Source organism: Ranitomeya variabilis, chromosome 8 (assembly GCF_051348905.1).
Source record: "Ranitomeya variabilis isolate aRanVar5 chromosome 8, aRanVar5.hap1, whole genome shotgun sequence".
Taxonomy (NCBI): domain Eukaryota; kingdom Metazoa; phylum Chordata; class Amphibia; order Anura; family Dendrobatidae; genus Ranitomeya; species Ranitomeya variabilis.
Window position 1 is genome coordinate 203,668,608 of NC_135239.1, and position 22,124 is coordinate 203,690,731.

At 44.5% G+C, this 22,124-nt stretch overlaps 1 protein-coding gene across 1 annotated transcript in view; it reads right to left on the reverse strand.

Moving 5' to 3' along the window:
• The window catches only part of CAMK1 (calcium/calmodulin dependent protein kinase I), a 78,058-nt gene extending 57,471 nt beyond the window's left edge, over positions 1 to 20,587 (reverse strand). The window contains exons 1-2 of the mRNA XM_077276319.1: positions 20,479 to 20,587; positions 1,093 to 1,228 (exon numbers count right to left, since the gene is read on the reverse strand). Coding sequence (XP_077132434.1) covers positions 1,093 to 1,178 — 86 coding nt within the window. The 5' untranslated portion in view covers positions 1,179 to 1,228; positions 20,479 to 20,587. The remainder of the gene's footprint in view (positions 1 to 1,092; positions 1,229 to 20,478) is intronic.
• Between the last annotated feature and the right edge of the window lie 1,537 nt (positions 20,588 to 22,124).

Genomic DNA, 22,124 nt, shown 5'->3' on the forward strand with positions numbered 1-22,124 from the left:
CTCGGCCTTGTCAATCCCATACTTCATCATTTTTTCAATAAGGATAGTATGAGACATGAGCATCAGTTAACGTCTGCATCACAACTGCATGAGTTTGCTCAAAAAACACAATTTTTTTAATGCAACCATTAAATTAATCAGCTCGTCATCTGTAACACTCATTATTAGGAGAAGGCCTGAACTCTGCTATTAAAATATCAGTTATGTCCCCACCCAACTTCTTTACGTGTTTCGCCGGTAGAACCAGCTTCATCAGGGGAAATGCAGCAACTGAAGGACATTTGCCCCATTTCTCCTGATGAAGCTGGTTCTACTGGCGAAACTTGTCAGTTCATCCATGACAGGTCTTTTTTTTTTCCCCATGATCCATCATTACAGTCTGGCGATCATGTCACACGGTAGGCTTGACAAATGTCATGGCGTGCATTTCCACCCTCCTTCGAACGACGGCCGGAGGTCAGTTACGAGCCTCAGCGCCTGAATGGAGCGACGAGTCACCAAAGAAAAGACTTATGCCTCAGAGCTGCGACAGAAACAGCAGGACAGATGCGGAAAGGAAAGTAAAAAGGTTTTGGTTGTTTTTTATCTCTCCCATCACAGCACTTTTAATTGGGACCGAATTCGCTCATCTCAATTGACAAAAAGCAGATCTGACAATGGTTAGAATTTTCAGTATTAACATGATATCAAACTGCGGGTATCACATAAAAAAAAATAAAAAATAAAATAAAGTTAAATATTATAATAATAAAATAAAAAATAATAATGAAAATATAATAATTATTAGATTATTATATTTTCAATTGTTATTAATAGTGGAAATATAATTATTACATTTTTATTATTATATATTGATAAATATTTTTACAAAATTATAATAATATTCATTATAATCATAAATGAAAATAGAACATTTTCATTTCATTTTTATAATAATAAATATAATGTAATAATAATCTTCACGTAGCACAAGGAGCCAGCAATGAGTGAACCAAAAGTGAGAGTTTCCCTTTACAACACAGATATCCGATCCGACGATACGTAAAATATAAATCTGGATAACGATTTTGTCCGATCCCCGGAGATACTCACGTTCCCAACACGTCCCGGAATTCATAGATATCCCGGATGTCTTCTGCTCTCTTTTTCCAACTTGGCCCATCCTCTCCCAAGGGCATCCTGAGAGGTATTCCTGAACCACTAAGTGCTGATAGAAATTCCACCAAGTCTAAAGAGGGAAAGGAAAAAAAAGAAACATCCATGAAAAGAACGGAACTTTAGATCGGCAAATACCGGAAGGAGATAAATAAACCGCAGACATCGCCAATAACTCCGGTCCAAGCCCAGCGATCGGCAGTAATGAAGTTTTATTTTTTGGTACAAAATACATGTATATAAGAAGAAAAATAAAGATCCTAAAAGGTGGACTGGACAACCCCTTAAGGGGATATGGAACGGGAATGGGGGGCTCCCAGCGCAGGGCACCGCACCCCAACAATCCAAGGCCCATCTTGGCCCATTGGGGTTTGTACAGGCCCACAACGATGATTTGTACTAATTGAGAATTCTATTCTTTCAATTTAATTACTCGTAGCCGATTAAATAAAAGTCACACGTTCTAGAAGACAGCGGAACATTACAGACACCCTGACACCTCTGTAACAAACACACTTTATCTTTAGTATACCTGATGGCTGCAAATAGACAGACTCGGCATTACCAGTCGGGTACTGATCATTAAAAAAAAAAAATGAAATCCCGAAGATGATGAAAACCCCAAAAATGAGAAGTGTGACTGATACATCCCATCCTATATATCCCACTGCAACCGTCTCATGCTTTCATTCAAGCACAAACATAATACTAATAAATATTATAGCTTTTTATGATTTATTTTTCCTAATTTAAAAAGGGGGACCTGTCACTTGCCCTAAATATGCAACTTTTTTTTTCCTGGTATAAACGCCGCAGTTCTCCTGAATCCGACGATGTTTTTATTTTGTTCCTGCTCCGCTCCGTTCCCGAGATATGGCCCCTTCTTTCCTGTAGGTGACTATTTTTTTCTTTTTAGCCAAGTGGGAGAGAGCCTGAGCTGTTCTCTGTGGGTGTTGCCTTGAAGACCACACCCACTTGTCTAAATGGACCACAGGGAAGGGGAGGCCATATCTCAGGAACGGAGAGGCGTAGGAACAAAAGAAAGACCAAGTCGGATTCAGGAGAACAGCGGCATTTACACCAGGCAAAAATAATAATAATTACATATCTAAGGGTAGTGACAGGACCGCTTTAATATAATTTTTCACCTTTAATCACTATTCCATATTAAAGTCCACCATTCTTTTAACACATTCTTTATAATAATTAGATTTTAGTTTCTTATACAGAACACCTCCAATAATCTGTTTCATAAGTACCGTACATTTTATCTGCCTGCAATCGCCACTAGAGGGAGCTCACTGCAATCTGTTTATGTATGCAGTGAAGTCCTGAGCGCCCTCTAGTGGCGGCTGCAGGCAGACCTATTTATCATTCAACTCTACAAACAGGACAGACTAGAGGTACAGAGCAAAGGTTGCTGTAATTAAAAAAGGACATTAAATAAGTCCAAGAATATATGGATTAAAGTAAAAAAAAAAAAAAAGTTGAAGTTTACGGAAAATGTGGAAAAATATACTGCTGGGATTACAGGGAAGTAACATGAATCACGTCGCAGAATTCTTTAAAAAAAATCCTCATTCCTATAAATACTTATAACCATGTAGAAAACAAGCCGAGCAGGTTTACACAGAACAATGGACTAATCCCAGATATGAAGCCGGCCAATTACAGAGTCGTTGACGCGACCTTTCCGACAAAGACCGAAAATACTTAGTATAGCTACATATGTATGAAACAAAGCACTGCAAGCTGTTCTGCAACTACAACTCCCAGCATGCTTTCATCTAGTTTTGGCCAAACGTACATTTGGCTGACAGCTATTCTTCCAGATTCCTGAGCGGGCATCGGTCTCCAATGGGGAGAGGGGGGATAAGCAGCTGCCAGACTCGTCTGCTGGTGGACAAAGGATCGGGCAAGCTGAAACTCAACATGTCCCATCCTTATTTTTTGAACACCCCTATAAGCATTAGGTAGTAACCGGAAAAAAAAAAAAAAAAAAAAGTAGCTGTCCATGGGAGAGAAATAGGGAAGCAAGTTTTAACAAAATTTCCAAAGAAATTGACCTTGGGTGCTACAATTCGTAGCAGATTTGTAGTGGATGATCACCATTGAAACATCAAAATCTGCAAAAAAATCCCCACTGAAATGTAATGTTGGGGAATTCAAATCCATTATTTTATTTTTTTTTGCCGAAAAGAATTTGCAAAAAATCCTTAGCGGCAATCCTGCACCATTTGCTTCAGGATTTGCTTAATTTCCCTGGATTCAATTTTTCTCTGGCAAATCTAATCCGTGCGAATTTATCCCAAAACCATCGTATAGGGGAGCAGCCTTATTGTCCCTTACATTAGTCCCATCACAAAAGGTGGAAAAAGCGGCATTTTTACTTATCTAAACCTTCATTTTCCCAAAAAGATAAGTGGAACCAGATGTCTCTGGCAGCAGCTGTTCTCGCAGTCCCGAATGTCATACACGGCTAAAAAGTTAATGCTTATGGGGAAGTCGGAGAAGAGAGTATTGGAAGGTTGCACAAAAACACACGTTGCTTGAGAAAAAGAAAAAAGGGGAAGCTGAGCCGGAAGGAGATTTTTTTTAATCAGTTTCATTTTTTTAAAAAATGTAGAGGTGCACCTGCGGTGCCATTCTCTTAATTCCAGAGCATTGGCCATAATACACCTCCTTTTATATTTGTAGGGATCCAGAGATTTAGTGTTATCCCCTATTCATAGCATATAAGATATGGTAAGTTGCTGGTCACAGGGGGTCTGACCACTGGGACCCCCAACAATTCTGAGAAAGGCTCTGCAGAGCCCCATCTTGCATGCGAAGGAGATGCGGATGTCCAACCTCTACTTCATCTATTCTCTTCCCACCAGTCCCATAGACAATGACTAGACAGACTTCGAGCATCGACATTCCATACCGGGCTAGTTCCCAAATTCCAGAGAGTGCCCTTCTCAGGATCACTTGGGGCCAAAGTGGTCGGACACCCTGCAATAAAGCTACCCTCTGGATGACCTGTTATTTTGGGAATAGTCCTTTAAAGGGTTATTATAACATTGCAAGTTATCACCAAAATACCAGGATAGGTCATAACTTACTAAGAGGGGATTGGATTGCTGGGACCCCTACCAATCTCCGGCAGCCCCAGCTAATGGAACTCACCCCTACTCCTTTCATTGTTCCTTTCTCAGAATTGGTGGAGGTCCCGGCGGTCGAACTTCCCCCATGATCAAGAATAAAGTGGATGGGTAATAACGAGTAGTGTTGGAAGTAACCCTTTAAATAGGTTGTCCAGGAACATGGCTGCTCGCCATAACAGTGCCACCACAATCCATGGGTTGTGTCTTGGGGCGAGGGTGGAATATCACAAAGAACCCGTGGTCAGACGTAGCAGGATTTGTTAAGCACCAGGAGCGGAAACTGTAACTGTTTACTTCACTTCGAAAATTCTTCTTGACCAAAGAGATGAAGTTTCGCTCAATCTTCGAGAATTCCAATAATTCAAAATTTGACAAATCAAAAATTCCAACCGAAACTCAAAGTTACGAGAAGACACAAATCTGAAGGAATCAGATCACTTGGCTCGATTTCCACTATCTTCAAGTATCAGGCAGGGTTTTTTTTCCCTTCTTTCCGAACATATTTAATCAACTTTTTTTTTTTAAATAACATCTCACGGGTAACCATGAGAACAGCAGCAGCTCACAAGTGTTCGTAGAGATCCCCCTTATCCTCCCACCCATGAGAACACCTCTGACACTTGTTAGAAACCTCTGCAGTTTGTGTGTAGCATCCGCCCCTCCAGAAATAGTCTACCGACGAAGGCTCCAAGCTGTAATCCTCAACGCTTACAGGAACCCATCCAAGTGTAAAGAAAAAGTAGGGCTCCTAATGTAATTTTAGACGAGAAAACTAGGGCACTCTCAAACGATGGTTGCCCCAGCCCTATCAGGCTTGTGACGGTGGATGTCCCGATTTCTCAACAAGATCCAATTTAGTCTCTCAACCCAAAAAAGGAAATAATTGTAAAAAAAAAAAAAATCTACGAAGACATGTAAGATTATCAAAGAAAAGTATTGATGTGAAACCGAAAAAAAAAAAAAATCCCACAAGAACTACAGTTTTATATAGTCCATAAAATTGATCAGATACTTCAACAAGACAATTCCATTGGGTTTTAAGGATTTGAGGTTAGTGAGAGTGAACATACGAAAAGCAAAGGAGGCGAGAACAAAGGCCAACAGAAGACAAGTGTAAAGAAATTGGATGGCCAACGAGATTGAAAGATACAATGAAAAAAAAGCAGCTTAAAATGTCTGAAGACCCTAAACAGAAGTCTATGATAGAAACATTTCCAATCTTACAAGACGTATCAACAGGTCTTGTCACTTGTGAAGACCACCTGCCCACAGGAGACGAGAACAAAAGCCAGAAGCAGACAAGTCAAGGAGTGAAAAGAAAATGGATGGCCACCGAGATTGAGACATATGATGAAAAATGAAACTGAAAAGTCTGAAGACCCAAAAAGGAAGTCTATGATTGGAAAAGTTCCCATTTTATAAGATCTATCAACAAGTCTCGTCACCGGTGAAGACTACCTGCCCACTGAACAGGTTGACAGAAAAGGACCAGAATAAAGGGTTAGTCCTGCTTCGTTCACTTTCGAATCAAGAGATGATTGGCGCAGGCGACGTCACGATACTTGCCGACAATCCGAGCGACTCATCAAGTGTTAGTAGAGGTGATATCACCAGCCCTTCTCACCTCTCATAAGTGAGAGGAGCAGGACCAACCTTTATCCACTGTGGTACCCAGACAACATCTAACAATTTTTCTAAGTTGACTCGCCTCACTAATGCAGACCATATCCCCTCCATTGAAGAGAACTTTAAGAAAGATTTTCGGGAACTTTCAGAACAATTTGTGGGCTTTTCTGAGAATTTTACTTTCCGGCAGTCGTCTCTTTTTAGGCAACATCCAAACTCTCCCCTGACGGATGATGTTGGAGGAGAGAAAGATTCAGTCATAGAAATGTTGATGGACGATACTTTTGTTCTGTGCAGGGTGAAGCTGCTGCCCGAAAAACTCAACATTAGCTTTCTAATAAAGAATATAGGAGCACTTAGAAGAACCGAGCGTTCTTATATAAAGGGATATCGGGAGAGATAGCTGTTGGCCAAGGTTTCCATAGGAATACGCTAAAAACGTGAGCTTCGGCCTGAGCAAGCAACGTAAAACACGTATTGTTGGTCGTCCAACCCAAGCTCGACAGCCTCATATGGGACTGTCGAGTTTGTCAGTCGACACACTGAACACAATGTACGGACTGCGTGATCGGACCAAGTTTCATGGACGTCGGCCGTGAACCCTAATGTGTATGAAAGCCTTAACAAGGGGCAGCACAAGATAGATCCCAAACGTATTTTTTGACTATCTGCTCGAAAAGCATCAGTTCTCATCAAAGGCCCAATTTGTCAAGGACACTTTGGCAGAATTCTGGCATAAAACTGAGAGATCACAAAATTATTGCGACTTTTGGCCTCTTTTTACATCTCCACCCGTTTAAAAAAAATAGTCACAATGGGGTGCGAGCAAGTACTCACTACAGATTCAACATAATTTCCGCCCTTGATTGGCGTTCATTGCCAGAGGTGGCGCAGTCGTTAAAAAGATGAAAGATGGGCCAAATTAATTAAAGAGGCCCACGCCTCTTAATGTACCCAGCGCAACTTATTCCAACTTATTCAGGTCCCCAAAAAAAAGAAGTCTTTAAAGCATAGACATTTTCAGTTGGCGCTCGTTCTCCTGTTTTAATTGCCGCTGCATCAAGAGGAAGGAAATGAAGCCTTTGATCTCAGTCCAAGTGATGAATATTCAGTGAACAGTCTTGGCGTCCAGACATCTACCTGAACTCTAGGGGGAAACATTTCTCTATACAATCATCTTCGAAAATAAATTTGGTTTTGTGGAAAGAAACAAAAAAAAAAAAACAAAACAAAAGAGCAAAACAGAAGAGGTGTCAAGAATTAGCGACTAGAGAACAACAATGAAATGAGCCCTTCAAACTTCAGACTTGTGAATTAATCTCACTTCCTTAAAGTTCTCTGATCCCCTCGTACACTCCTCTTTAAGGGAGTATGGCAAGTATAACTATATGAGAATACAACGTGATACAATATTGTTTAAATGCAGTTTATAATAATGGTAATATTTGTGTACTATATGATGGTAATATTTGGAAGAAGATGCCAAAATGTTTTCTCCAAACCCATACTCCTTTTTCCAGGCCACACACCTCTTTTCTCTTCGAAGCCCCCTTCTCGTTCTGTTTCAAAGACCCTGGAGCACGAGTCCTTTTGCACCCTTAAAGGGTTATTCCCAACTCCTAACGATAAGAAATGGGATCATTTGCCAATGGCCGGGGGTCCGTCGGCTGGGACTCCCATTGTCCCGAGAACAGACAATGAATGGAGAGGCGGTCTATGTCAGTCTAGTAGATCCCCGTATTCGAAGTTTTAGACCCCCATTCTTGTGATCGCTTGTGGTCCCAATGATCAGACCCCCAACAAGTGATCCCCTATCTTATAGGTAGGGAATAATTTGGTATTTTGGGAATAACCCTTTAAGGATATGTCCACATGGAACAGAATTGCTGTAGATTTCCCGCCAGGATTTTGTTCACAGATAATCTGTCGATAATGGTCCCAGCCCTGAGCATCAGCTATAGAGACATCCACATGTAATTCACATTTCCAAGAGGTTGGGCGCCCACTTAAATGTATGAAGCAGCCACTAAAACTAATTATCAAAAACTTGAGAGCACATTAAGCTTGTAGGCTTCATTCCCATAAATATCTCATGAGATCCAAATACATTTTAACATCATGTATTTTTCAGGACTCATCAAAATTTGTTTTAGTGCAAGGAAGCAAAAAGATTTTACTGCATCAGTAGGTAAAGGAACGTCGTATGAAAATCTCCATGGAAATAAAAAGAGGAAAAACAGCAGGTTCCGATACACCAGATACAGGCACCCTTCAGCATAGCTCAACACCCTACAGCAGACCCCCAGCAACCTGACAGCCCCTGGGTCACTACTTATAGCACAAACCTTGTAATTCTACGCACTCACAATGATTAAAAACTCATCAAATGCAGCTCCACACCCTTCACAAAATGCCTTGCATCCTCCAGCAGAACCTCCGCACCATCAGCAGCCACCTCATATCCAGCTGCAGATCCTCCACACCATCAGCAGACGCCCCAAATCCAGCTGCAGATCCTCCACACTATAAGCAGACGCCTCACGTCCACTAGCTGAACCTCCGCACCATCAGCAGCCACCTCAAATCCAGCTGCAGAACCTCCGCACCATCAGCAGACGCCTCGCGTCCACTAGCAGAACCTCCACACCACAAGCAGAACCTCTGCATCATCAGCAGCCACCTTGCATCCACCAGCAGAACCTCCTCACATCAGCCGCCACCTCGAGTCCTCCAGCAGAACCTCCTCACCATCAGCCTCCACCTTGTGTCCTCCAGCAGAACCTCCTCACCATCAGCCGCCACCTCGAGTCCTCCAGTAGAACCTCTGCACCATTGGCAGAAGCGCAGTACTCCCCAGCGGATCTCCGCACCATCAGCCGCCACCTCATGTCCTCCAGCAGAACCTCCTCACCATCGGCAGATGCCTCGCGTCCACTAGCAGAACCTCTGCATCATCGGCAGCCACCTCATATCCAGCTGCAGAACCTCCACACCATCAGCAGACGCCTCGCGTCCACTAGTAGAACCTCCGCACCATCAGCAGCCATCTCAAATCCAGCTGCAGAAGCTCCGCACCATCAGCAGACGCCTCGCGTCCACTAGCAGAACCTCCACACCACAAGCAGAACCTCTGCATCATCAGCAGCCACCTTGCATCCACCAGCAGAACCTCCTCACCATCAGCCGCCACCTCGAGTCCTCCAGCAGAACCTCTGCACCATCGGCAGACGTGCAGTCCTCCCCAGCGGATCTCCGCACCATCAGCCGCCACCTTGTGTCCTCCAGCAGAACCTCCACACCATCGGCAGATGCCTCGCGTCCTCTAGCAGAACCTACGCACCATCGGCAGACGCGCCGTCCTCCCCAGCAGAACCTCTGCACATCGGCAGACGTGCAGTCCTCCCCAGCGGATCTCCGCACCATCAGCCGCCACCTCGTGTCCTCCAGCAGAACCTCCACACCATCGGCAGATGCCTCGCGTCCTCCAGCAGAACCTACGCACCATCGGCAGACGCACCGTCCTCCCCAGCAGAACCTCTGCATCCTTACAGCCCCTGGATCATTCTCACGCAACACACAAAAAGCGCAAAAGTTCCACGTTCCCTCCATTTTTTTTTTTTCAAGAGTTTCTTGTAAATTCCCAGAAAGAATCCAACCCTATATTTTCTCTAACTTCCAGTCTGTGGAAATTGTATTTACAACTATTCTCTAAGTGTACCACCCTGTGCACCTCCCTCAGCTTCTGGAAAACCCACCGAAAACAGCTAACAATTCCTAAATCTATCCTGGAACTTTCCACATATCCTCTGTCTGACTTTGTCCAGGTCATGAATGGACAATGAAAGGACCGGCGGTGTAAGTAACATGGAGGGGTTAGTCTTACAGGAAGGGTCTGCACAGAGGAGGGGGTCCCATAAGAATTGCAGATTGCTACCAAGTATAGGAAGTCCCCTGAAGGCATTAATATGATCGCGGACCGGTCAGGATGCAGAGAGAGGTCTATGGAGGACCGGATCCGGGAGCCCAGGAAGCGCTCATTAACAGGACCGAATATTAGTGATAAAATGGAGAAAAGACGACAACTGGCGCCTCAGAATATGATAACGCATTATTGGGAGAACTGACAATACTTCCAGGAAGGACGACTGCACCAGTTACTAAGCAACAGCACAGAGGAAAACGGCGAGGCCTACTCACTTTTGTACCTTGAAGTTTTCTGTAGCTGAAAATTCTACATGAGCTCCGAATATAATAAATTTAAGGGTTATAAAAACATAGAAATTGCCCCCCCTACCTCTCACACACCGCCTCCGGAACATAGCCCCGCAGACAAAGCTCCAGAACGACTGTCTGTGAGGTGAAGCAGCTCGGCACGCCCTCGGGAGACAGCACGGCGTGCCTCTCTCAGAGCAAGAAATCCCAGCACCATCAATCTGGTCATGTGACCTCCGCTCGTCTGTATTGTGCCAGTTGGTCACATGGTATACCGCCCCGTCCCCTAGGACACGACCATGTGAATGGGAGACCGGTGACGGACACAATACAGAATGTGGAGGAGCAGCGAGTATGTGTTATTTTTTTTTTTTTACCACCACCCTGTCACAATCATGAAATGTAGCAGCCAACCCCTATACAGTAGGATAAGGCTACTTTCACACTAGCGTTAACTGCATTACGTCTCAAAACGTCTTTTTTTCGAAAAAACGCATCCTGCAAAAGTTTTTGCTGGATGCGTTTTTTCCCTATAGACTTGTATTGGCGACGTATTGCGACGGATTGACATACGTCGTGTACGTTTTACGACGGATGCGTCGAAATTTGGCGATACGTCGTCGGCAAAAAACGTTGCTTGTAGCGTTTTTTGTCTCCGCCTAAAAAACGTGTCGCGACGCATCCTGCGGCATGCGTCGTTGGCTACAATGGAAGCCTATGAGCGACGGATGCGTCGGGACACGTCGTACGACGCAATGCAGCGCTGCAATACGTTTTTTTTTTACACTGAGCATGCTCAGAAGCTGGATTTTGTTGCCAATTGGCCAGACACCCCCACATCTATATAAACCTGGCCTGGGCCTTCAACCCCACATATATGGCCACGTATATACGTGGCACTTATATACGTGGCACTTATATACGTGGCACTTATATAAGTGCCACGTATTTAAGTGCCACGTATTTAAGTGCCACGTATTTAAGTGCCACGTATTTAAGTGCCACGTATTTAAGTGCCACGTATTTAAGTGCCACGTATTTAAGTGCCACGTATTTAAGTGCCACGTATTTAAGTGCCACGTATTTAAGTGCCACGTGTGCCACGTATTTAAGTGCCACGTATTTAAGTGCCACGTATTTAAGTGCCACGTATTTAAGTGCCACGTGTGATACGTATTTAAGTGCCACGTATTTAAGTGCCACGTATTTAAGTGCCACGTATTTAAGTGCCACGTATTTAAGTGCCACGTATTTAAGTGCCACGATATTTCAGTGCCACGTATAACCACGTAGTTATAGTATTTATAGTACGTGGCACTGAAATACGTGGCACTATGACTGTCAGAAAATGTTCATTAAACGGTTAGGTGTGAGGTTAGGGGTAGGGTTAGGGTTTGGACCCCTTTATCATCCGTAGTTCATTAATCGGATGAATCCACAGTCGTCTCCGTCTCCGTTGCTGCAGAAGCATCCTACGCCTTTCCGCTGCCGCCTCCTTCTCCCGCACTATGATATCCAGGCAATTCGTCTCAAAGATAACGTCGGTAACCAAACTCGCAATCCTCACAAGAACACCTTCCATCGCTGCCACAAAACTAAAACCCTCAAAGATGGGCTGTAAAAACAGTAACTATATAGTTTTCCATATTTTCCAGTAGCCAATCAAATTTGGGAGCCTCCCATTTTAAAAACGGATCCGTCGTAAAAACGGATGCAACGGATGGTAAAAACGGATGCAACGTATGGAACGCATCCAGTATTTTCGACGGAAACGTTTAGCGGATTTGCGACGGAATGCTGTATGCGTTGCATACGTTTTTCACTTTTTTTGACGCATCCGTTTTTTCGGCAAAAAACGGATTTGCGACGTAATGCAGTTAACGCTAGTGTGAAAGTAGCCTAAGTCATGAATATCTATGTTTCGGACAACCCCTTTAAAAGTATAACTGAGGATTATATTTTTTTGTTTAGTTTTTGGAAACAGGAAATGACTTTAAATACTTGTTCCTTTTGCTCTATAAACAGTTGCTGAAGTCTGACAGTCAGGAGGCAGCGGAGCAGTCATCGCAACGCGTTTCATATCCCCCTGTGGAGAGAGATTCCCGGCAAAACAGCTTTTATTTATCTCTTTCGATGAGCGCTCCACACCAGGATTTGCTCTGACAGCAGCTCTCCCTCGTACAGATTTAGGTCAGGAGGAGAAAAAAAAAAAAAAGCGCAAAGTCCCGGCAGAAACATTCTACAAAGACCCGGCATCGCCCCAGGGTCTCTATGTGGCACAATTGCAAGAAAAAAAAAAAAATAATCACAACAACAAGTCCCCTCCATGTTCCTTTAATAGAAGAAAACAAACAATACTCATGAACTGTCTGCTGAAAATTTACACAATTTTATACTAAATTTGAGTAGAAATTTAATGTGGTTTTCGACACGTCTGCTTGCTGTCACTGAATGAGACAACTCCTGTGGGACACATAGCTACAACCGTACAGGGATTCTTTAGCCCATTATTATGATTATTATTTTTTTTTTTTAATGAAAGCCGCAGTAAGTGATTTTTTTACCGCCAGTTTCTATTCAAAAAGTAGACAAGGCCATCGCGAGCCGCCTTCATTAAAAAACATAAGTTCCTACTCCGCACCGTGAGCCACGGACGACACAAATAATGAGAGAAGGTGTTGGTGCGGTTACATGAGGTAGTAATCGCCGGAGGAAGCGGACCCTCCCCATAATGAGAGGAGTGCATTCCAGGGTGTTACTGGTCTGAAGGTATGAAGTCCTGGGACAGAGAGCACAAGTGGAGCGGCGAGATTACTACATTTGCCTTAGGCCCCAAACTGTGTGGAAACAATTTTGTCCTATGGGTTGAGTTGCTTTAAAAAAAAAACGTTTAAGGTGTGATCACCAGGTGCAACCACCGGCCGACGGTCCAAGGGCCTCAGAACAGGACTCACCCCAAGGTCCACACTACATTCCGATCTAAACCATGTAATGGTCGTGGGGCGACGCTTTTTGAGAAGCTTTTTGAGAAGCTTTTGTGTCTTATTCAATGGTCGATTTGATAGTTTTTACAGTCGCTGAGGCGATGTTCGGACCATCTGAGTGGAGGCGGACATCACCTTTCTTACACTGCCCATACATGTAGAAGAGAGGTCTGCTGAACCCGACAATTTTGGCAGAGCTGAGTGACCACCTAATGCATAGAAAGCCCACTACAGACATTAAATAGGTTTTCAGCAGACAACTATTGCCCCGACTCTTCCATGTACAAGAACAACAACTGTCCCTTTATTCTCTATGAGGAAACAGCTGCTGGCCTCCTGTGTGTCCTGCAGAATCCCTTCCGCGCCCTCCAGCCTCCCCCTGCGTGTTCCCCAGAATTCAATGTTTCCTCCAGCCGTCCCCGAGTGTCCGCCAGCCTCGTCTGTCTCCCAGCTTACTCCTGCATGTCCCCCAGACTCCTCTGTGGTTCCCCAACCTACCCCTGCATGTCCCCCAGACTCCTCTGTGGTTCCCCAACCTACCCCTGCATGACCCCCAGACTCCTCTGTGGTTCCCCAACCTACCCCTGCATGTCCCCCAGACTCCTCTGTGGTTCCCCAACCTACCCCTGCATGTCCCCCAGACTCCTCTGTGGTTCCCCAACCTACCCCTGCATGACCCCCAGACTCCTCTGTGGTTCCCCAACCTACCCCTGCATGTCCCCCAGACTCCTCTGTGGTTCCCCAACCTACCCCTGCATGACCCCCAGACTCCTCTGTGGTTCCCCAACCTACCCCTGCATGTCCCCCAGACTCCTCTGTGGTTCCCCAACCTACCCCTGCATGACCCCCAGACTCCTCTGTGGTTCCCCAACCTACCCCTGCATGACCCCCAGACTCCTCTGTGGTTCCCCAACCTACCCCTGCATGTCCCCCAGACTCCTCTGTGGTTCCCCAACCTACCCCTGCATGTCCCCCAGACTACCCTTGAGTGCTTCCCTAGAGTCCTCTGTCTTTCCCCCAGCCTACCCACTAGCCTACTCCTTGCGTGCCCCCCAGCATACCCCTGGTAAAGGCTTATCTCCAGTTAGAACAAAAGGATTAGCAACTTGAAATCCAACATCAGCTATCAGGGGAGATTTGGGAGACCCTCTACACAAGACTGTCGACAGGTTCAGCCATCGTTAGTCAAGGGTATGTGCACACGTTCCGGATTACTCGTGGATTTTTCTCACGTTTTTTCGGCGGCTTTCCGAGGCAAAAACGTGAGGAAAAAACCCATACATTAAGCTTCCCATTATTTTTAATGGTTTCTGCAATTTTTGTGCACTTGTGTTTTTTTGGCGAAAAAAAAAAAGCATGTAGAAAAATATGCAGCATGTTCATTAATTTTTCAGATTTTAAGCGGATTTCCCACTAAATTATTGCATTGGGAACCTCCGGGAAAAAAATGTGAAAAATCCGCACAAAAAAACGCGCAAAACATGAGTGCAGAATTCCTGCGGAAAACCTCAGGAAATGTCTGCATACTTTCCGGACGTGTGCACATACCCCAATACTTATGGGGGCCTTTAGAGCCTCCCGACTCTTCCCCTGATGATGTCAGAAGAAACATTGGCCATGTTGAATTTCAACGCCTCATTTTTTTGTTGCAAGAGCAGATAAGCTGCTGCCAGATGTTTCTCGCAGCAGCTTTCTTTCCTCTCCCAACTGAAAACACATGCATGCTCAGCCAAGTGAGTGTGCATGTACACGGATTAGTCGTGAGATATTCTCCAGCTGACTGTTGCACCTAGACTGGGAACAATGGTGTCCAACCCTCTGCTGTGTGAACTTTCAGGTCACTACAGGTTTTCAGCTTGGAGCAAGTTCCCGTTCATCAAACAGCAAGCAGAGATCTTGTAATTATTAAAGTTTAAAAAAAAATAATGATGAACTAGTTAAGGAAAAAAAAACATAAACCCTCAGCAATAGACATTCCACATTCTGCCACAGGCAAGGATTTACATGCCGCTCCACACGACCACCTGGAAGATGTTTGGCCCCGGAGCATAAATTTTCGAAATACATTGTAAATCCGGGATTACGTCCCGTTTACATGTTTAATGCTTGTGTCAAACAAGTAGATTTCAGCTGCTGGTTCTGAAAAACCATTAAAAAGCAGAACAGATTAAATCACATCCTGAGCTTTAAAGGGTCCAAACGCAACCTCCCCCCCCCCCCCCCGCTCCTATGGCATAAATATCGGATTTACAGCACTGACCCGCACCGATCACGAGTAAGGGGGTCCCAACTTGTACCGCCAGCCACCTCTCCATTACCGGCCGCACGAGACGGTATCCTGAGGCGCGACCTGCAATTTCCGAGATGTGAATATAATAATAATAATAATTATTATGAATTAAAAACTTAACTTTTTTTATATATTGCTGTTAAAGGGTTGGGGGGTGTCCTCAAACCAAAGCAAAACGGGAAGGGGATTAATTTTTTCTTTTTTTTTTTTTTTAAAAATGACACTCAAGCTACTAAGGACATATAGATTGCAGGAAGTGAACCAAGAGGTAGCGCTTGCACCTCGGGAAGTAAAAAGTCTTGACAGGTTACCTTTAAAAGGGGGTTGCGCGATTTTGATAATCCTTTTTGGTAAAAGGGTTCTCTGACTATAAACTGCTCAGGAAATCTAGCTGTCGAGACCCCTAGAGATCAGCTGTGATCAGTGGTGAATCTTGGAAGCGAGTGTTTAATTCTACAACAGCACTCCCACAGGCGAAAAGAATGCATTACACAGTTTCCAGAAAACAAGGACAAGCTGGGTCCTCCGGAGTGAAAGACGCTCTTTTTATCTGCTTTGTGGCTAATACATAGGTGTCTTCCAAGTTACCGTAATTAGCTGGTTATGTGATAATTAATCCCCCCCCACCCAAAAAGCATTAAAAAAAATTATTAAAATAGATTATATTTATTTATATTACTGTAATTTCCACTACTATTTCTGCAGCGGTATTGGGAAAAAAAAAATCCACTTTGGATGTGGATTTTCTGCGCTTTTATGATGGTTATATAAAAGCTACGTAGGTGTAAAGGAAAATACAATTACTGTAACATCTCTGCTGATGACACATGCACAAATATAATACCATCTATGCCATTTGTAAATCGTTTCTAGCAGAAAAACAATATAAAAAAGGAGGCCCTATTAATGTGGTTCTCCAAAAATTTGTTCCAGAAACAGCGCCACCCCTGCCTATGGGTTGTGTGTGGTATTGCGGCTCAGCTCCATATACTTCCATGAGGATGGGCTACAATACCAGACAATCCACAGTCACACATTTTTTTTGCAATCCTGGACAATCCCTTTAAGGATACCAGACCGGACACACTGCCATCTACCCTAGGGTCTGTTCACACAGTCAGTATGATATGCGGATTCCAGAGTGGATAGGTTCACCTCCAAAGCCCAGTGATCAACAAACCTTAAAGGGGTTGGCCACTAGGAAAAAATATTTGTTTGGCAAAGAGATAAGCATTGGATAAAAGTAAAGAAAGAAGCGCCCTCATTACACACTCATATAATGCCGACCAACAATACCATCCCAAAGAGGGTCTCATTAAAGGGGCTGTCAGCACAGTATGACTGTTCAAACCAAGTACAGGCGCTCGGTGCATCATGGTGGGGCCAATCCTTTATATCCATCCACCTTCCCACCTGATTCGTTCCCATCTCCATCCTTCTCTTGCTCTATGAAGCCAGAGCTGTCAATCAAAGAAGGGGGAGGAGACTGGCGGAAAAAAAGCAGGTGGGAAGGTGTCTAGAAATCACTGGCCCCACCATTAAGCTCCGAGCGCCTGTACTGGGTTTGGACAGTCATTCTGTGCTGACAGAGCCCCTTAATGAGACCTGCCCCATCCTACCGAACAACTGCAATGTTATGTCACGTGGAAGAAAGAAGGTGGAATGGCATGTGGTTGTCACTTTTGTTAGGAGGGTTCACAAATAAATGATGATCACAGGAAGTTCTGATGCGCATACATCAATATATTATTACTGATCCTGAGTTACATCCTGTGTTATACTCCAGAGCTGCACTCACTATTCTGCTGGTGCAGTCACTGTGTACATTACATTACTGATCCTGAGTTACATCCTGTATTATACTCCAGAGCTGCACTCACTATTCTGCTGGTGCAGTCACTGTGTACATACATTACAATACTGATCCTGAGTTACCTCCTGTATTATACTCCAGAGCTGCACTCACTATTCTGCTGGTGCAGTCACTGTGTACATACATTACTGATCCTGAGTTACATCCTGTATTATACTCCAGAGCTGCACTCACTATTCTGCTGGTGCAGTCACCGTGTACATACATTACATTACTGGTCCTGAGTTACATCCTGTATTATACCCCAGAGCTGCACTCACTATTCTGCTGGTGCAGTCACTGTGTACATACATTACTGGTCCTGAGTTACATCCTGTATACTCCAGAGCTGCACTCAGTCAGCCAGCTTGCTGACGGTCTCCAGTAACCAGCAGCACAATGGATCTATATCAGGATGGGTACGAGTTAAGTAAAGATTAACTATAATAAAAACTATAATAAACCTGAACACTGGACCCTGTAAATCTGGCACCTAGACCTCACCCATTACTGAGCCAGAACTGGTCATACTGGAAAGTCCCCCTTGTCCTGTGATGGACGAGTCTGACCCCGGTGACAACTATTCTATGGACAGACCGGGCCGTCCCACCATGGGCCTCGCTCTCGGCGGACATCCTTCACTCCACAATAGGAGCAGATACATCTCAGCTATATTTAGAGGCACAATGTAAAAGTTTGTACATTCAGTCTTTTCCCCACAGGCGGACATGAAGCCACAAGACTGTCCACCAGCGCAGCTCACTAATCACCGGCTTCACATTCACTTGTCTCCCAACACATTCAGCTTTGGTCAGAAATCAGAAAAAGGCAGATAAAAGGATTGATAAACTCTCCCATGGCGCTCACTGACAGATTCTCAGTTAACTCATTCTGGAGTCCGATGCTACAGGAGGCAAACAGTGCAAATTTTTTTATGAAATTCAAATGCAAAAATTAATTTGTAGCCCCAATTATAAGTATTAGAACATGCCCTCACTCCGTTAACTCCTAATGTCATGGATGGCGAGAATGTATTGATTCTTGAAATAGCCCTTTAAGCCATAAAGTTGCTTCTTTACAGCAAAGACTCCGCACAGAACCTCATAGATACAGGAAAGGCTCCGGAAAGTCACATTTGCACAGGTGGCCGACATGTGGATCCAGCAAGAGAAAGGAAAGTCCGATCCTAAGTCACAGAAAGTCCCGTTATTCCAATACAGCAGTGATGAACCCAGAAGAACCATGGCAGAACTACAAGTCTCAGCAAGCACTGAAAATGAGGTTTCACCCACCTAAAAAAACATTGGTGGCAAATATTTGACCACTGGCGTAACTAGAAATGTGTGTGCCCCAATGCAAAATCTCCAACAGGACCCCCAATTCCATGGGCCGGCTGCCTCTGCGGCCCCCCGCATCTACTGTAGTTACGCCCCTGTTCCTCCATCTATGGGGGTCCCAAATCTCCATTTTTGTAATGGGGCAGAATAGAGGAACAGTGGACAATGAACCATCACCCTGATGTTTGGACGGGGTCCCAGAATTGGGGTCTTATCAAACAGGCCATTTAACTAGCAGATGGCATGATGCTGGGACTTGTAGTTCTCTCACAACCTCAAAGAGGCGCAGTGCTTGCTTTAGGTATATCTGACGCAGGATGATGGGGGTTGCGTTACCTTAGGGGACGGGTGGTCGTGTGTAACTTTATGGCGGAGACCCCGATACTTTTGCAATTGTTTTCATACAATTATACACATTTCTGGCGCCAGTGTATAAATAATAAGGACGGAGTCGTCGATCACAGAATATTCAGATGAAGAGAAATTAGAAAACAATCTCTAATGAAACACATGGAGCTGCTCGGGGTTAACGACGCAGCGATCGTCACAACTCTGCACCGTATGGCGGCATACAGAGCATGACAAACTCTTATAGACAGCGACAGATGATTTCCAAGAGATTCTGCAGCAGCTGTGACCGAGCCCAGTGACATGGATGTCACATTATCTGGGCCACTGGGTTTAATTTGCCCCGTAGTGAGAAATCTGTCAGCCGACCCGGGAGAGGGTCACACACAGACACGGGCGCAGGGAGCGGAGGGGAGCGCATGGGATCACAGGTGCAGCAGGCACAAGGTGCAACCTACTAAATCCAGGATTAATGGGGACATCCTATAAGAAGCTACAGAGGAGCTCTGTGCCCGGACACATGCACCCTGCAGGGAGGGCAACTACCGAGGGCACAGAGAGCCATCACACATGCATAAGGATACAACTACACGTATACATATAACATGCGGCATCACACACTGCACTATATACATCATATACACTATACATACATACATACATCATACACGCTACACATACATACATACATCATATACATACATGCATCATACACTACACATACATGCATTATACTCTACACATACATACATAATATACACTACACATACATGCATTATACACACTACACATACATGCATCATACACACTACACATACATCATATACATACATGCATCATACACTACACATACATACATCATACACATGCATACATCATACATACATCATATACACTACACATACATCATACATACGGTATTACAAATATTACATACCTACAGCAGCATACAAACTACACATTACATACTGAACTATACACATATGTATAAGGACACATACTACATATAGTAACACGTATACAAATAACACACACTATACATTATATACAGAGTACATGCATGATACACACTACACATGATACACATCACATACAGAATCTATACATTACATACCTACAGCATCATACACATTACATACACCATACACTACACGTACTTACATGCAGAATCATACACATTATATACCTATAGCATCATATCCACTACACATAACACACTATACAGAATTATACACATTGTCTGCATGCATCATACACACATTACATACATGAAACATACACATAGAACACTATCGCACACACTACACAGGACATACCTATAGCATCATACACACTATACATGAGCCAGCACTGGCATCACACACAGGCGGTGCCATCACTCATACACACGATCATCCCCCATATGTGCAGGGTACATGCAGCTCCACACATGATGCAGCATCATCCGCGCACACACCGCACGTTACATGCAGCCAGCATCCTGCGCACTGGCAGCGGCCCCGCCGGGCATTGGTCGGGCAGGTGTTACCTGGGCAGAGCTGGCAGCACTGGGTGGCAGAGCCGCGGTGTCCTCTCCTCCTGCTGCCGCCGCACGGTGTCTGTGCTGCCTACAGTCGGCCCAGCCCAGCACTGATGTCAGCGGAGCCGGGAGGGGAGGAGATAGAAGCTGCTCTCAGCCAATAGTGTCGTGGATGGGCGGGGTCTTGGCTCAGTATAAATACCGCGCTGAGGTAAGCATTCATTCACAATCAGGGCGCGGAGCTGTGAGGGCGCGGAGCTGTGAGGGCGCGGGACGGAGCCGATGATGATTTCCTCTCAGCCGTGCACAGTTCAGTCCAAATTAGTCATTACTTTGGTGGCTGAAAGACAAATGTCCTCGTCTACTTGTGGCGGACGCCGTCTGGGCGGATAACGCCGAGGTCCGTTAAGTTTTCGATAGAGGGCGTTATAGCTCGTCGTTCTTTTATCCCTAAGGCGGCTGTACACAGACTGTTGGTTAGGAAAGCTGATAAATTTCCACCATAGCGAATGCTCACTGGGACAAATATAACAATGGGCGATTGTTGTAGACGGGTCCGATCCAAAAACGCCGGAAAATTCTCTTAAAAAACAAAACAAAAAAACCTTCCCACAGATGGAGCGTTTCCTGAAATGGTCTCCAGTGGAAACCTCGTCCACCTTGAAAAACCGCCCGATCGGTGACACCATCCGCCTAGAAAAACTGGTCAACTGCTCAAAGTTTTCAGTCGACGGTCGGGCGAAAAATCTCATTACAGAAATGATCTTTCTTTGACGAAACATTCCCAATAAGACCGTTCCTTCTCCATAGATAAATATTGTTGGATAGTGCCTGTAAAAACAAGCGATTTAGCAATTTACTGCTTATTACAATTCTCAGCCGTTCGTGAGATATTAACACTTTTGTTTACAGCTCGTTGCCCTGGAGACCGACCACTGCTGCTGTCCAGTTTGTAAGCAATGTGCTGAAGCTGACCAGGATTAGGGGATAACAACGTGCTCCTGCCATCCAGCTTCAAAATAGTTCTTACCAGCTGAATAGAAAAGGGGCTTATGCATGCACTCCTGTCTAGCACCGTTGGTCGGTCTCCAAGGCAATGAGGTGTAAACAAACGTGTTTAATATCTCAAGAATGGCTGAAAATTTTAATAAGAAGTAAATTGCAAATTTGCTTGTTTTTACAAGCACTATCCAACAATATCCATTTGTGATGATGAGGAAAACCCCTTTAAGTCAAGGGTGGTACATCCAATGAGGTGCATGACCACCTTAAAGTGGTATAATCCCTAGCAATCGCTTAATTTCTAAAACTCCTACACGTTACCATTCCATGTACTTTGGGACCCCTGTATTCATGATCATAAAGGGAAGAATGGCTGTAGAGTGAAAAATATCGATCATATTGACTGTTTTTCCCAGTCACCGGCTATTAATTATCCCCTTTCTCCTCTGCAAACTGGTGACATTAATTAGAATAGAGCCTGTGCGACTATCGAACACTAGCATCTATTCACGTCCAATCAGATCCGGCATAGGTCTGCCTGGGTATGCTGGTAGCTGTAGTCTCACATCAGCCACAGGTTGCAGAACTCTGACATATAGCAATAGATCCAGTAACAGTAGTACCGGCAGGACGGACACAGATCACCACAGCCT